Here is a 17,401-nt window from a genome sequence, read left to right on the forward strand (position 1 = left end):
TTTATTTTATACACGAAGCGGTGAGTTGCAAAGGGATGTTAGTGGACGTTTTCAAGTTTTGAGAAAAACGCGTGTCAAGATCAAGTCCTAGGTAGGCTTTCATTGAAAAGTTTTTCTGAATCATGCTGTGTAGCAGCACCTACCAGGGCTACTAGTACTATCTCTTACCCCAAGATAGATGCGAGGTTCACCTACCATTTGTGTAATGGTTTTCTCCAAATTTTTAATTTTTTACACTTGCATCACTTCGCTTCTCACTGCCTCATATATAGATTTTAGTACAACTTGAGTAAGATGGAGTAAAGTGATCATAGGTTACGCTTAATATACACCCTTCTTTTTTAAAGTTTATTATTAGTTACATACAGTAAAACCTGTCTACAACGATACTGTTGGGACTTTAAAAAAAAAATCGTAACAGACAGGTTATCGTTATAGACAATTTGATAATTCATGCTGACATTTTGCTGGGGGAAAAAAATATTTTTATAGACTGGTTATCGTTATAGACAGCATCGTTATTCACAGGTTTCACTGTATCCATTTTAATAAATGTTAATAGTTTTTAGGGAAAGCAGGATTAAATACAATGAACTTAAATGCAACATAGATTGAAATTCATGGAAGATTATGTATTTATGTAATGTTTGGCGTCTTTTCTGCAACCACAACAAAAATTTATGTCCCAAAAAGTCCCTATTAAATATTAATTAAAAAATAGAAACTAATACTAAAAGGGCTTCGTACACACTGAAAAAAAAAATAGAAAAAACTTTTTTTTTGCAACATGTAATTTAAGTAATTTAGACGTTATGCAAAGGCCATATTCCTGAAAAGATTTTACCAAAATATAATAAGCCGAACATTCGATGTGTTACCCCGATGATATTTGCTAAAATCGAGGAGTCAAATATGATTAAAGTTCTTGGAGAGCGAAGTTTGGACCATAAGTTGACCATCACAAATTCGTAGCTTGTTTTAGTGAAGTAAGTTTCTTTTAAAGAATTGTTGCGTATTTTTAATTATCATGGTTATTTATAATGGTTTTACATGTAGTTCTAAACTTTACTCCACCTCGTCAGTGATATCTGTTCTTTATTATTTTTATGTAAAATAACAGCAAAAAAAATTAAGTTTAAGAAATTTGGGTATTTATTTTCCATCTAAGTTGAAAAACCTGGATTTTATGGCAAACTAAACCTAATGAACTGAAAAATGTTTTGTATCGCCGACAAGTGTGACAAAGCTTTATAAATTTGTCTGTGATGAGCATATGCACGAACATGCACAAATACGAATTTTCTTTAATAAGTTTCGTGATTTTGGTATGTATATATTATAATTTTTCAAACTCCTGTTGGTTTTTCTTTCGTTAATTTTTATTATTATATTATAATGAGGCACAATGGATAGAGAAACTAACAGTATTCAATTGTGTGTTTTGAGACTTAATTGATAAAACTTTTTTTATTACTGCAATAAAACTTGTCAATAATGATGCTTGTGGAACCTTTAAAAAAATCGTTATTGGTAGTTATGCCTGGCCCTCAATATCAAATGCATATAATCTATTGAGTTTTTTTTAAAGGACAAACTTAGTCAAAGTAATGTAAAGTTTATGTATCTAAAAGTGTAATAATAATGATTTAATAATGGGTAATTTAGCCATTTAAAAATTTTAATTTTAAGCTGTAATAATTATTAAAATTAAAAATTGAGAGCGTATAATATGTACTAGACAGAAACATTTCCGTTGCTACCCGTATTAGGAACACTTTTTTGTGCAATGAAAGTTAAATCAACATCGCCATTAACTGGCGCCTTTTAGATATTTTCGTTCAGTGTGCTTTTTCTTACTGTATTTTCAATAATGTTCCTTTTTAAAAAAAGTAGCTATGGTTGACAAATATTCCAAATTTCTGTTTTTTTTTAAAGAGACATAAATTATTGTAATCTGCTGGTTGTTCTTATGGTTGTCGTGGGGTCGCCAGCTAGGCTGGCAATTTGGGGTGCGCCGCTTCACTTTTCCAACTGTACCGTAATTTGGTACTGCATTAGAAGAGTAATTATCGCTATAGGTCGGGTGAAAATGCACTTGTTAAATGAAATTTTTGCTTGAAGATATTATTATATACTGTTGTTATTATTATAAACAATATTGTTATAGACATGTTTCACTGAAAATCTAAATTGGATTCGTGGTTTTCTTCAAAGTATTTTAAAGCATCAGTCTGAAGGACTCAGTAATGCACATAATTCGATTTTGTAACTTGACTCTGCTTTTACCTTTTTAGGGCTCTTTTTATTTCTTCCTAAATTAAATGTCTTAAGTATTTTCCATTTCCTGATTTAATTATCCTTCAAATGTATTGACGAAACCTAAATTAAATTAGAAACTTAAACAACAGTAGATTTCTTTTCGTTTGACATTATTTAAACAAACCCATTTTTCTTTGTTTTCGATTTTTTGGGAGGCAGAAGAGTTCTTTTGTTTTGATTATGATTTTGTTTGTTCATGTGAATAGAACTTTTAGGGGAAAAAAACATTCTTAGAGCTGGAAACAATGGAACGCTTGTGCTAATACGAAAACTGCGTTTTGCTTCAAACTTCTTTGTAAGAACAGCCGATTTTTATTTTGGAATGTTTTGTAGCAAGATAATCTCTTTTTATTTTGTCAAAACGTGTGCAAACGATCTTTTTTTTTTTTTTTTAAATTAGGAACTTTAAATGCTGAGGCTTTCGTTGGAGGAAATCGACATTAAAGTGCTATTTCATTTTCAGAATTTTAAAACTGCAAACTTTCAATAAGTTTTTAAAAGATTTTTACGCCAGTAAATTTAGTGCATAAGAAAACTTTACTTTTTCTCAACGAGGTAAATGTGTTAGTAGTCTGTTCTCATATAAAATGCTGCGAACTATTTTAGTACCCCCACACCAACCCCCAAGTGCAGTGAGCACATTTAAATAGTGCAATAACCAATATATATATTCATCAAGTTCTTGCTTATGATTCAATAAATTTTTCTAGAATGTAATATTCTGCATGAATTATCCCGGGTGTTTTTCCAAGACTTTATTATCCATCAGTAAGATTAATTCGACAAGGATAGCACTTCAAAATTCAGCTATGAAATTGTACTTTAGTAAGATGTTATGTAGTGATTCAGTTTGAAATATAAAAAGTGGAGGCGCCGGGTATCGATCCCGGTACCTCTCGCATGCTAAGCGAGCGCTCTACCATCTGAGCTACGCCCCCTGCGACTGATCAATTCGATTGTGTAAACTAATTCCGCAGATGTAATAAAATTAGGTCGTTTTTGGCGCCTCAAGCTCAGGTGTGTCTACTCCAGTGATACGCGTAGAATGGAGTGATTACTTCTTTGAACGCTGGAAATCTAACTGAATGTGTCCGCCATCTTTGTTCTCCCTCACTGGTATTCATTATGCATTTTTCATGGATAGGAACGACACGTTATGAGTTACGGCATTTGTTTGTTTTACCTTTTTCATCCGCCATTAGACAGTGGCTGCAACATCCCCCTATAGTTTATTGGAGTTGCAAATTATTTCGCCGACATTTTCCAATTTCATAAAATTAACTTAAATTCAGGAGTCTTATGAAATTCCTTTACACTTATTGATGTGCTTTTTGATAATATTCGATATTTTCGTTGCTTGTTTGTTCAAACATTGTTCCTCTATCGTTAGGGGGTCTTCATTGATTTTTGATAATCGATTCTGGTTTGAGTGCATAGCATATTTAGAGAAATTCTGTTAAATCTAAAGATATTTAACTTTATGTTGCGGGTACGGGAGGGACATTTAACCAATGTCCAAAATTCTCACTTCAACATTCTGAGAGACAGCTCAAGGTTAAAACAAGAACGATATTAAGTAAAAACTGGTTAAACATTTTGTTAAAGTTACATGCGCTGGTCAAGAAAAACAAGCCCTGACCGCCACAACACGGGCAATTTTATGCATTGAAAACTCATCGTTGCCACAAAAAGTTAATGTATTAGAAAAAGGTTAACTTGCCTAAACAACATAAATAGTTCAACAAGAACACTAAACATCGAGAATAATATTTTACAGCTGAAATTCTCTAATTCCAGTTCCAACAAATACTGATCACAAGGTAAAGGGACCTGCTACTCGCAATTCCAATAAACTATAGGGGGCGCTGCTGCCACTGTCTAATGGCGGATGAAAAAGGTAAAACAAAAAAATGCCGAAACTTATAACTTGCTTTGACACTTTGTGAATGACAGTGACTTTTCATCGTGTTTGTAGGAAGCTTTATTTTTCTTCTGAAATTACATTACACCACAAACTGTCTGAAGCCTGTAATTTACCCAAAAGAAAACACGTGGAATGGAATGTTTTACCTTTTTCAGTATTGTGAATCACCGAAAGGTAGCGTATTCGAGCTCTGCAGTTGCGAATCCCAAATTTGGTTCCGATGATGATTCATTCTGTTCAGTCAGTTCTAAAACTTTTAGTAATCACTTAAAAAAAATAAAAAAATAAATAAAAATCTGTGTTCTTTCAATAGTCATTATTTCTCAGGTTCTTGTGTCCACGACATTGACGAAATTTTGTTTTGTAGTTTGAAGACTGTCCCCCCCCCCCCCCCCCCCCCGTTTATTGTTCCGTCTTGAACTTATTTTCTTTGTTTATGTGACTGAAGGGCAACAGTTGCTAAAAGTTATCATGTCCATGCAGTTTTTTTTTTTTTTTTTTTTTCAAAATATGTTGTTTCCATACGAAGTCTTGACTTGGTGTCTTTTGTGATAATCTTTAATTTTGTGAATTTGTTGCCCTGCGCTTTTTTACTTACCTTCATTTGTTTTGTTCCAGTTTAAAAACAGTCAAACCATCATTCGAGAGACATTAAATATTCAGATTTCATGCCCGTGAATAAGAGCTATTGTTTCCGAGAAGCTATTTCCCAAAGCACCTAAAGATAATATTACGGAAAATGTTAATTAAAATTTGCTGTTCGAAAATGTGTTACGATATGCAATCTTCATTTTAAGCAAGTTTGAATGAATGCGATTTGAAGACTTATTAAGTACAACTAAATGAATTATTTATGAGATTACATTCATTATAATATTGATGCATTATTCATTGTATTCTGCATTATTTATTCTACTTTTAAATAACTAAACTCTCACGCTATTCCTGAGCGAATTTTAAATATTTTTAACACTATTTTTGGTATCTCTTTGTTTTTAAAAATAAGATTAGAAATTTTTATTTCAATGAAATAAAGAACGAACCCGAGAAAAATGTGTTTTCTCTTAATAATAATATTATCAATTTTTTAATTATAGTGACAATAATAACACTTTCGAGCTTTAGGGTTAATTGGGATAATGGATTATCAGAATTTCATAATCTCTCAACTTTAGATTGTTCCCTTTCTTTTCTTTGAATTGAGATATAAAATTTAATATATATATATATACGCCCGGCTCTAGGGTAGGCGACCTAGACGGCCGCCTAGGGCGGCAAATTTCGAAATTGAAAAAAAAAAAAAAATTAATTTTAATATCTGTTTTAGTGCTATAAGATACACAGCTTTAATATTAAAAAAAATAAGAGTTTGTACCAGTGTTTGAATATGCAAAACCTAGTTCAGAATTCGAATATAAATTCAGTTTAATTTGAGGGGCGGCAAATTGTGTGATTTAAAAGTCTTTGGAGAATATTAATACATGTTTCAGTACAACAAGATGCGCTACTTTAATCTTAAAAAAGATAGCTTAAAGTGTGTGCCAGTGCTTAGATATTTAAAAACCAATTTGGAATTTAACTAGAAACTCACTTTAATTTTAAGGGCGGCAAATTACTTGATTTATTTATCTACTAGCTGCGTTGCCAGGCTTTGCGCGGTCTACCTCAAAAATAAAAGTTATGTCAAGTGACGCGTGCTCAACAGTTGGGCTTAAATAATAGAAGATAAAATATACTGTAAAATTTCTCGTCAAAAGAAAAGATTCTTAAATTTTGTTAATGGTAAATCTTTAAATCCTGAATAATTAAACGCAACCCTCCCATTAATGCGAGTAAGACTTTTGATTACCTTCTGCTGACAGTACAAAAAAAGAGCCAAAAGTATGCAAAAGGGGAATTTTTCACCTCAAAGCAAAAGCAAGAATTTTATTTGTTCAGTCTAGAAAAAAATGGCAACAAATCCAAAATGATTTTATTCACGTTAATTTAAACTGAGTTCATTGGCAAACAATTTTTTTTTTTTTTTAATTCGAAGGAAGTAAATCAACTTGATGGGTATTTTTCGTGGGCTCTTTCTAATGAGACCTAAATTAAGAAAATCAGATAGTTATTTCAAGTAGAGAGATCCATTTAATGCCATAATATCTCACAAAATGTTTGTGAGATTCTGGGAAACACTTTTTCGTATACATTTTTACAATTAAAAGTGTTCCTTTTCACTTATGATTGTAGAAAAAAGTATCAGCAATGTTTTATAGTTTCCATCAAGCACTTTTAATCAAATGTATCTGAAAAATATAATATCAAACATTTCATTGAAACAAATTTCATGCGCACTGGTTTTTCGCCCTCCTCTTTCATTCATTCCCCTTTCTCTAGTTCTCAGCAGGGCCTGATTACCGCACAGGCCTGAGCCTGGGGCCCTTCTTCCTAAGGGGCCCCAAATTACTTAAAGAATTATGCATAGCATTAAAACTATACGAAAAATACACACATTTTTAAAATAATAACCTTCAGGGGGCCTCAAAATTACTGTGGGCCTTGGGCCTCACTTTTAGATAGTCGGGCTCTGATTCTCAGAAAATAAGAAAGTCATCTAACGACCCCTGAAACTCATCTCTCTAATATCACCAAAAGGACGATGAAAATTGAATTTTTAGTACTACAATTTCGAAAAATTTAGGCGGAAGGAATCTCGGAACCTCTTCCGGTACCATTATTGAACAACGCTCTCTAGGACATCAATTTCGATAAGTTTCCAGTAGAGAGCCCTGGTATCTCCTTTTCCCCTGACATCACTGAAGATTGTCTACAATTGCGTTTTTGGAACTTCAATTTCGGCATGTGCTGAGGGAGATATAAACCAAATTGAAAAATCAATCAAGTACAATCTCTGAGTCATATCATTTGCCTATTGGCCACAAATATTTTAAGTAATCGCGTTTTAAAGACATCAATTCCGAAAATTTTCCGGGGAGGGTACTCAAACCTTTTCTCCCTTTAACATTACCAAAGATCGTCTAAAACTCCGCGTCTAGAACTAGAATTTCAAAAAAAAAATTCCCGGGGAAAACCCCCGCGTAGCCCTCTATTTATACGTGCTCCGTCTTCGAATACTGACTGACCCCTTTTCAAAATCAGAAGTTTTATCACCTCATTCTCTCCATAGACATGATTGAAAAAAATTCTGGGAAAGAGAGAGAAAGAGAGAGATGGGATGATTGACATCCATTTCAAATGAGAGAATCTTGTTAAGTGCCCCTCCCCCCCCCCCTAAAATTATTTTCTTCTTTCGCCATTGCTTCTGCCACTTGGATCCCAGACACTTCCTACTATGAGCCCCGCCAGGTCCCACTTGTTTTACAAAATCCTACGCCACTGATTGCGACTTGTTTAGAGATCCCAAACCCTTCCCGCCATTGTTTTAAAAAATGTTAGGTTTTTATTTATTTAGTTTTAAATTTCAAATGGGAGAAAAGCAACAGTTTCAAGTTAAAGGATTACTTTTAATGTACCAGTCTATCTGGAGTATTTGGTCCCAAAAAACAGTGTTAGGGCTAGGATACGTCAGGATTTTATTTCTTTGTTTATTACCGATTTGTATTTGAATGACTTACTTCAGAAAGATAAATAGAGGGGGAGGGGGCACTTGTCATCCTCGCCTTGAGCGGCAAAACTACTAGAGCCGGCACTGTGTGTGTGTGTGTGTGTATATATATATATATATATTTATATATATTAACAAACATTTTGTGGGGTGCTCGAGCACCTTCGCGCTTCAATTGATATACAAGTCGCCGGTGTCACTGTCACACATTTCAGAAATCTGGCAAGTCTATTTAAAGGGGACTGATGTTTCTGGTCTGTTGTCTTAAAATTTCTAAATCGAGCCTTGCAAGTAGAAGAATGTAGGACAAAGTGAAATAGTTGACTGAGCTTTTTCAAAATGAACGAATTGGAAATGAATTTTGAAATAACTGTAAACGAAGAAAGAATTGTATTTTACAATAAAACTTGTATCGAAACATTTTTTGTTTTTATCTTTAAATTTTTGCCTTCAAAAAAAAAGAGAGAATTTTCGCTCTTTTTAACGAGAACTTAATCATTTTATAGTTACAAAAATAATTTTTAAGTTGCTGCAGTATGAGTATCATTTTTTGAAAATTGCCTGTACTTTCATGTGCTTTTAATCTTCGGCGTGTTTTTTTTTTTTTTTTTTTTCTTTTTTTGGACTAGAATAGACTGCATCTGCTACTACATAGTAAAACATTACCAGATAGGAATCGTGCCTGATATTTTTTTACTCCTTTTTATTTCGTTTCATTTTGTTTATATTGTTTTTAAACTAATCTCGCACAAAATACTTTCACGTTTTCGTAATGTGAACAAAATTGAACAAAATTACATGCTATTAAAATACTGCGACGCAATGATAAAAAATAAATTTTAATATCCCGTGTTTACAAATAAAATTCTTGTAATTGATTTTAGTTCACATTCTGAAGCTTTCCCCGGCAACAAAAGATTTTCAATTTCCCCTCTTGATTCTTTCGTGCCTAAATATTTATTTTCTGCAGCAGACGGACGATCGATAAAGAAAATGATATATTGTTTGAATTTTAATAAAGATTTTAATGTGCATAAGGTAGGACTGCCGCTGGCAATTAAAAAGACTACTAAAACTACTATTTTGAGGAAGGTGATTATGGCAGTACTTGTTTCTTTAGTGTTCATTTAAAAGAGCTAGAGAAAAAAAAAAGTCTATGTAAAGGATTTTTCTCCTCACTGGGCGTTCATTCTTGGGCGCACCGAACTAAAATATTTGGGATGGCAAAAATTCTCAATTTCACGAATGGAACTTCAAATTCCGCCGAATGATAAAATAAGGAATTTTTTGGAAGGTCACAGAGACCTCCCATCCGGCTGCCCCTGTGTCCCATTTACGTACCACGCAGCTAAGAAATGTCTATCGAAGTGGCATTGGCATTACATTTTTATGACCCGAATGGTATTTTTAAAAAAATGGAAAACTATTTTAGAAACAGAAACTGTTTTCTACATCTGTCAAGGTGGCAAATATTTTGGAGACTATTTTTCTTAGTACAAGCTACTAAAAGCAACTATTGTAGAAGAGCTCAGTGGGGTACGGTTATAGGTTATACACACGTACGTGAAAAATATATTTCTGAGCTGTATTTCTAAACTTATTTATTTGGCATTAGTAGAAGATTGCGATTTTCGCTCAAAGGTGATTCATTTATCATTACACTCGGTGGCAGATAAAGTAACACAATCTAAACTCGTCCACAAATAATGTCACGTTTTGAAGTGAGAGGGGGGAGGGTCTTGAAATTGTAACAAGGGAGTGGGAAGTCAGCAAAAAGCGTGGTATCCCGCTTTTTTTTTTTTTTGTGAAACAATATGTTTATGTAATGAGCGAAGGCCGTGACTTGTGACAAGGGGAGGGGGGTAAGGTGAGGTGTGACACAATGTGACAGAGGGTGGGGCAGCCAATATGATTAAAAATAGTATGACATCATTTGTAGATAACCCATAACAAGTTCTGAAAGATTTGTATTGATGCTTAAGAAGTTTTATTTTACCCAGAATCACTAGAGGCGCCATGATGGGTTTCCCTTACCCTGCAAATTTTGCTGACGTGTCGGCAAATTTGGAGGCAAAGGGCAACATTGATATTCTTTTTAATTTTTTAAGCTGTTTTTTAAGAATGTCGTGTTTTTTCATTCCGTAAAATTGAAATTACGTTCGGTAAATCGAGAATCCCCCCCCCCCTTTTCCAAAATGTGTAGTTCGTGGCGTTCCTGAGAATCATCTCTGTCAAATCATGCCCTATGCAGGGGCGGATACAGACAGACTACTGTTTTAGACGGGGTGGCATACTGAGGAATGATCCCTCTCCCCTACGAACGGACCTACGGTTTTGGGTGTGAAAAATTTCTGAAACTGCTTCGGTGTCAATAAAAGCACTAAATCGGCCAGGAGTAAAGCACTTAATGAGGCGCGAACGTTATAATTAATTTCATAAGCAACAATGAAAAGATGTAGTACAGTAACCGCCGCTAAAAAAATCACTGGATTAGAAAATTTAACCGCTTTTTAGAATCAAATCTGGAAGAACAGAATCATTACAAATGTCATAGTATGTACTTATCCACAGACGATGGTAATGTTGGTTGTTACAACTTTCTAGCGATGTCGAATCTTTACTTTCAAATTCCATTAATCAAACACGAAAATATTTAAACCCGTGTGTAAGTTTAAAAATAAAAGAAAAAATGCACCTCATGTTTCGTTAGAACGTCAGCTGTATTTTGAGACAAATACAATAAAAATGTAATAATTCATTTTTTATAGTTAGTGAAAACTGTAAAATATTTTGTTTTTAAGCCCGTACGTGTACCGGTTTATAAAATCTGCCGCTTTTTATACCAAATTATCTTGGAGCTAATGTGATTTTAATAATCAAATATTTACTTTTAAATTTCATCATAAATTAAAAATATTACTACTATCTTCTTTTTTTTTTCATTAATTGTTTGAACACAATATATGCAACTGTTGGGGGGAGGGCATGACCCCCCTGACCGTCCCCCTGAATCCGCCCTGGCTTTATAAATTGTCCTAAATAGCAGAATAAATTATTGCTAGTATAACCATCTGTGACGCTAAAAATAGCATCTTATTATACTGAAAAGAATTCAAGCATACGTAAATGTTCAATATATTTTACTCTCGCTTCCTTTCCAAGTTTTTTCCAAGCAGCGTTGAATTTGGTTACGAGCGCAAAACGTTTTTTATCTCTCCAAAACTCCAAAGTTTGTTTTTAAGAATGTTTTAATTCCTTTTTCCTTCTCAGAGGCGTGCGTTTGAAATATTAATTTCGCGGAAAAGCAATACTTTAATGGAATGCATGGTATGGCGCGTGTACATCGCTTTGCCAAACTTCGAAAATCGATTGCGGTTGGCAAGAACTTAAAACTTCTTAGAGGCAACTTTTGAAAAAAATATGTTTGGGAATTTTTTGACTTGAATTGTAGTTTTGATATCTCACTGGAAATATGGGAGGTATTTTTTGGAGTTTTATTCTTCTGCGAACTATTAGAAAAGCTTGTTGAAAGTTGTTTACTTGGTAATTGTTGGCAGATTAGAAAATGGAAGGATTTCGGCGTTCATCGGTTATGGTTGCGGATTAAAAAGTGAAAATTTTCGATTTTGGTGTTTTGCGCACATTTTTCTCTTTTCAAATAGTTAAAATGAAAAAAAAAAGGTTGAAATTGTGTTAATTGGTTAATGTTTCAGATAATTTTAAAAAATAATGAAGTGTTATTTTTGCAGATAGAAATAGGAATGGTTGGGGAAAAAACAAAACAATTTGGGAAAAAATTGATTCCCCCCCCCCCCCCCGCCGAAAGGGTTTATTTTCAATTGGTAAAATTGAAAGCATTAACTTTGTGCTAATAACAAGCTGTAAAGACTTAAAAATGACTTTTGAAACTTCAGTTATTTATTAATTTACTTTATACATGTAGGTAAAATTAAAATCGACGTTTGTAAGGAGTACAAAACCAGTATATTTCAAGCATTACTCCGCCACCCCCCCCCCCCCTCCCAAAATACTTTTTAGTTTAATTTATCATTGTTTGACAGTTTATTAAAAGCAACAGTGTAAATGACTGACTTGTAGCGCGTTACTTTCAAATACGAGTTGGGGGGGGGGGGATTCAGCTCCTCAAAAAATATCCATACTTGGAGTTAAAAAAATGCAAATTCAAATCATATTTAGTGAACTAAAGAAAAGGAGTTCAGGGGTTCTTCCCCGAAAGTTTCGCCTGTGCTGAAGTATTTAAATGATATTTTAGGCTATTTTCGACGGACTCTTTTCCGAAATAAAAGTCCAATTTTTACAGGGGGGGAAGACAGAACCTGGAAATCAGGGAAAAGTCAGGGAATTTTGAAAAAATAACACAAATTTAGGAAAAATTGCATAAATGAAGAAAAAAAAAATTTTTTTTTTTGTTCTGCAAAATTAAGTACTTTGATTCCATACGCACTACCCGCCGATTTTCTGTTAAAAAAAGGTAAAATTAATAAAGTGCGAACTGTACACAGCCGCATATTTCTGATCTTTTCTTCTCAGCGTCGAAATATTGAACCTTAATTTGTAAATCAAGATTCACAAACAAAGACTGCTTCTGTGTCTGTAGGGTTGTTTATTTTACATAGCTTGAATTCTCCTTTCACTCGTTCCATGATGCATAAAATAAACAACCCTGCAGACAAAGAAGAAGTCATCATTAATGTCTTAGATCTGCCATAGCTCATTGTCTTGAACTACGTACTATAATCACGATTTTAAGAAGAAATCTTTAGATTTTACTTTCTTAGATTAATTTTAATATAAAGTTTCAAGATTAGTACTTCTTCACATTTTTATATATTACTGAAATAGAATGTTAAATCAAAATCAACTTTTTTTTTTTTTTTTTTTTCTCTGTTGCTGCATCAGTCAAGTCCAATTGATATTTTTTTTCCCTTAAAATTACTATTTTAATAAAAAAGCAGCATCTTTTTAAAATATATTTTTAATTAACAGCTTAGAACGTTTTAAATAATGCATTTTATCTGAATGTATTTCAAGTAGGCAAAGAAAGGAAACTCTTAACTTTGGTAACTTAAATCAAGGAAATTCGGTGAACTTAATCAGGGAAATTTTTTTCACAGTTCCTGTCGCCACCCCTGTTTTAGGCTGTCTTTGGTGATGTAGGGCGGGGGGGGGGGATTGTTTCAAGAAAATATTAGTAACTGGAGCCTTAAAAACTGAAATTGAAGACATCTGCATGAACTTAGGGGCACTGATTCGAGATTTCTCTTCCGAAAGTTTTTCAAGGCTGAAGTATTCAAAACGCTACTTTAGGCTATGAGTGACCTAAGGGGGAACGCTACTTTAGAAAATGGGAGACAAAGAATGGATTAGTTTGGGGGTTCTCCTCTTACATTTTTTGAAAGTTCTCCTAAAGCCCAAGTTTAAACTATCTAGGAGTTTGGGGAACGTTCACCAAAGCCTTTTCTAAATTTAAATGCAAAAAAGAGAAGAAAAAAATTGTTATTTTAGGTTACCTTGTTTAGTGACTTAAAGGGGGGGGGGGGTCAGTTCCTGTAATGCAGGGCTTTCTAAACTGTGGTCCTCGGAATCCTTGGGAGTACACCCGCAGACAGATCCAAAAATTGTTCAAGGCGGAGGCAATTGCTTTTTTTACCTGATTTCTTACTACGTTGATTTGCACCAGCGGGGAAGGGGGTGCCACATAGTATTTATTTAAAACAACGTAGAGATTTAACCAAAGACATCTCCGAATCTTTTTTTTTTCCTTTTTCGAAGGTAGAGGTATTCTGAAATTGCGGTTTAGGGATTTAATTTCGTAAAATTTCAGGAGGAATGTTTTGAAACCCCCTCCTCTCCCTCCCTAACATCATCAAAACTCGTCTGATATTAAGCTTTTTGAAAAAAAATCTGAAAAGCTAAGATGATATATAGACATACTTGCCAACTCTACTGTTTTTAACGGGAAACTCCCATATTTTGCTTCCATCTCCCGATTTCCCGTTTTTTACGATTTTCTCCCGTTTTTGCAGTTTTTCAGTCAATCATTAAAAAGGTTAAACTTTCTTCTCAATAGATGGCGCCCCGTTCTAATCATCTACCAATGTCAATGGAATAAGAATTTTTCCACTTAATAACTCATTCAGTTTTTTTTTGGGGGGGGGGGAAGCTTTCCACTTTGCATATTCAACAAAGCACGTGCTATGCCGAAAATTGCAGTAGATTTCAATCCTTTTGCATCTTGAAAATATTTCAATTATTTTGAAAGTTTGAAGTTTTTTTAACATGTGCTACTCTATACCTACTTATTTTATATTTTATTTTCATTATATGTTGATTTTTTTTTCTTCTGATTTTAGTAATTAAATTTTTGTAGCTACTTTTTTGGTAGGGACTGGGAATGTACGAAACTTTAAGTAAATTCTCCTTATTATTTGGGTTTTCCTTTGCAGTATGTTTTTGTTGCTGTTACCAATTATCTTACATTTGCAAAAAATCCCTATTTCATTTTAAATTTAATATTTATGCTATTTAAAAGCATAATTTAATAATTCTGTTGTGAAGATATGTCACTGGTGAATCATCTGTAGTCCTCTAGTGGAATCTCCTGTTTTTTTTTCCTTTGAAGGTTGGCAAGTGTTTTTTTTTTCTTCGAAGGTTGGCAAGTATGTATAGATAGAACTAATAACTTGTTTTTTTTTTTCTTTTTTTTTTTAACAAACAGTGAAACACCTGACTGCAACTTTTGATTGTGAAAAGCTTAATTTATCAGAAACGAATTCAAGTTATTTTTTTTAATTCCAGTCCGACTTGAGTCGAAAGATCGAAAGACTCTGCGAAAGTTTGGAACCTTTGACCCAGGAGGCAATTTGGAAGGGTATGTCCTCTGCAGACAAGAACATTCGCAATCTTCTCAAGCAATTGCTCACTCTGATTTTCCATCTTACCAATGTGGAGCATCAGTCGGATGTCACCCATGACCGAACCAAGTATTGCCTCAACACGCTGAAGCGCCTCAAGAGTTTAGTTGAAATTATAGAACATTTCGAGATCCAACAAGGAGAAGGTAATTATGTTTTTTTTTTTTTTTTTTGTCTGATACTTATAGTCAGAGCTGCCAACTTTTGAAAATTCAAAATCGTAGCATCATTTTGCGGCGGGGGGGGGGGGGGAGGCACAGCTGCAGATTTAACTAATGTGATAGACTGTGATGAATCGTCAACAGTATAAAGAACAAAAACAATGATACTTAACAAATTTCAAATATGATATAGAATAAAAAAATTTATGTGCAGTATATTTTAAAATAATAAAATACTGATTTTAAAAAATCATTTCTTGATTAATAGCTAGGGGAAGTTGCTGTACCCACAGACGGTTGTACTTACGGATGTTAGTTGGGAAATTCCGGATATTGTCGCGAAAAATCGGATGTGGAGTTCAACGTGTATGTCTCAGCCCGCTTCAGTATCTCAGGAGGTTTCAACGCCATCAAACGAACATGTGAAACTGTGGTCTTGTCCATGTGACTGGCTTGCAAAACCAAAATGGCGTACCTTTGTACCCAAGGACACATAACCATGTGTACCCACGGATGGCAATTTTTTGTGTCCTTGGATCACATCTGAGTCTTCTTACGATTTGAAGTACCTCAAAATGGTGTCTTGTCATAAACATGCGAATTTTAGTTTCAACAATGATGAACTTGATGAACTTAAAGTAAGGCTTGAAGATATAGAGTTGAAATAACCCCCACCTGTTGTAGGATATACAGACCGTCAATCCCGGCCATGGGTGCCCCTATGCAAAATTTAAGGGGAGGGGGCTCAGATATTTTCCCCATGGTTTAGCAGGATATTTTCTCCAAAGAAACCATTTTAGTACATATTAGAGTTATTAAAGTTTGATATTTTTAATAAATTATTCATAATGGCTGGAGAAGAAATGTTTTTACATTTATGCAAGGGAAAAAGTACTGAAAGCAAAGAAGTTCCAATTTCTAAGGGGAGGGGGCTTGAGCCTCCACTTGCCCCCCTATATGGGTGCCCTTGATCACGGCTGTTTTCATTTGAAGTCGACTTTTCTGGGGTTTTGTTGCGGTAGTCTAAACTGAGTTTTTTGTAATGGGTTAATTTTATTAAAGGTTTCAATTTTCATATAAATTGAAGTCATTATGTAGGTACAGAGAAAGAGCCATACTGTCTAACCATCAATTACATGGAAAAGTTAATATCTGGTTTATAGGAGGAAATGGACGTATCTATTAGTTTATAGGGGTGTTTGTTGGTTTGCTACAGATGTGCTTTTTGCCTCTCTATTATTTAGCCTTAGTTTTGTAAAAATAAAAATTTGTTCTCTGAGCAACATTTTTTTAATCTAAAGTATATTCGATCTATATTCTCACGGCAAAAATTAATTGATTTATTAATTCACAACAAAGTTTTGAGCTTACCATTTTGCTTTTACGTTCCTGAACGAAATGAAAATATTATCTTGTCTTTTTGTTGTTTCCATGGTAATTTTTGTTTTCCCTTATTTTATTTTAGAGAATGCAATAAATGAATAAGGCACTAGTGACATTATAAATTGCTTGCCTCAAAATCCCATCGTTATTTTCCCTTCTCCCCTGCTAGATTCATTCAGATGGAATACTCTTTACTTGGCAGATTGCCAAATTATACATACAATCCGCGGTCAAACAGTATTAGTCATGCATCTAGTTTTTTTTTTTTTTTTTTTTTGAAACATATAAGGCTCTCTTAAGAATAATATATTTTTTAAACAGTTCACTGATGTTAAAAATTAAGGACGGTTTTTTTTTTTTAAATTTTAAAAAACCTTAGTTATTCGGTTAATTTTCAAAATTTGATTTCTGTTGGATTTTTTTTTTAATGTTATTTTCAATGAATGTTTGAAGTATTTCAATATAAAATGGTTTATGAATACGTATTGAGTATAGTTTAGTTGCTCAGACATATTTATTTATTATTTTTTTATATGTCCATGAGTACAAAGGCCCCTGTCCGTGGGCTAAACAGGGTGTTGTACCCATGGGCAAAAAAAGTGATTTTAAAGAAAAATATTTTGCAATTGAAAGCTTTGAGATTTTCACCTGACAAAAATTGCCAAGTTAGATGATAAGTTGTAGGTTCTGCCATAAAATTTTACCGATCGATTATTTATTCAGAGACCAGCAAAAATGAAAAAGTAAATTATTTCCGTGGGTACAGCAGCTTCCCCTATACCTTTCACCCGGTCGACATGTGTTTCTTAAAGAACATGCAGCACACGTGTAGAAGTTTGGTTTTATGAACTTACATTTTTTTCCCCGTTCTTGGGTTTTTAAATTAAAAAAACAAAAATTTCGTAGTTTTTTAACCCGCTTTCATAGCGTCGTAGTTTAAAGTTGTAATTCGTAGAAACTACGATTTTTTCGTAGCAGTTGGCAGCTTTGCTTATAGTCATAGATGGGACGTAACGGAGCTGCTACTCTAAAGTTGACATTCTGCTAAAAATTGGGCTATATTTTTGGATTT

General features: G+C 33.7%; 1 protein-coding gene and 1 non-coding gene across 2 annotated transcripts in view; one reads left to right on the plus strand and one right to left on the minus strand.

Moving 5' to 3' along the window:
- The window catches only part of LOC129227937 (midasin-like), a 260,168-nt gene extending 245,175 nt beyond the window's left edge, over nucleotides 1–14,993 (plus strand). Inside the window, exons 22-23 of the mRNA XM_054862559.1 lie at nucleotides 14,670–14,931; nucleotides 14,974–14,993. Of these exons, the coding sequence (XP_054718534.1) occupies nucleotides 14,670–14,931; nucleotides 14,974–14,993 (282 nt within the window). The remainder of the gene's footprint in view (nucleotides 1–14,669; nucleotides 14,932–14,973) is intronic.
- Trnaa-agc (transfer RNA alanine (anticodon AGC)) lies at nucleotides 3,185–3,257 on the minus strand. The gene has a single exon. It is a non-coding gene; the product is annotated as a tRNA-Ala (tRNA).
- Nucleotides 14,994–17,401: the final 2,408 nt, after the last annotated feature.

Source organism: Uloborus diversus, chromosome 8, assembly GCF_026930045.1.
Source record: "Uloborus diversus isolate 005 chromosome 8, Udiv.v.3.1, whole genome shotgun sequence".
NCBI lineage: Eukaryota > Metazoa > Arthropoda > Arachnida > Araneae > Uloboridae > Uloborus > Uloborus diversus.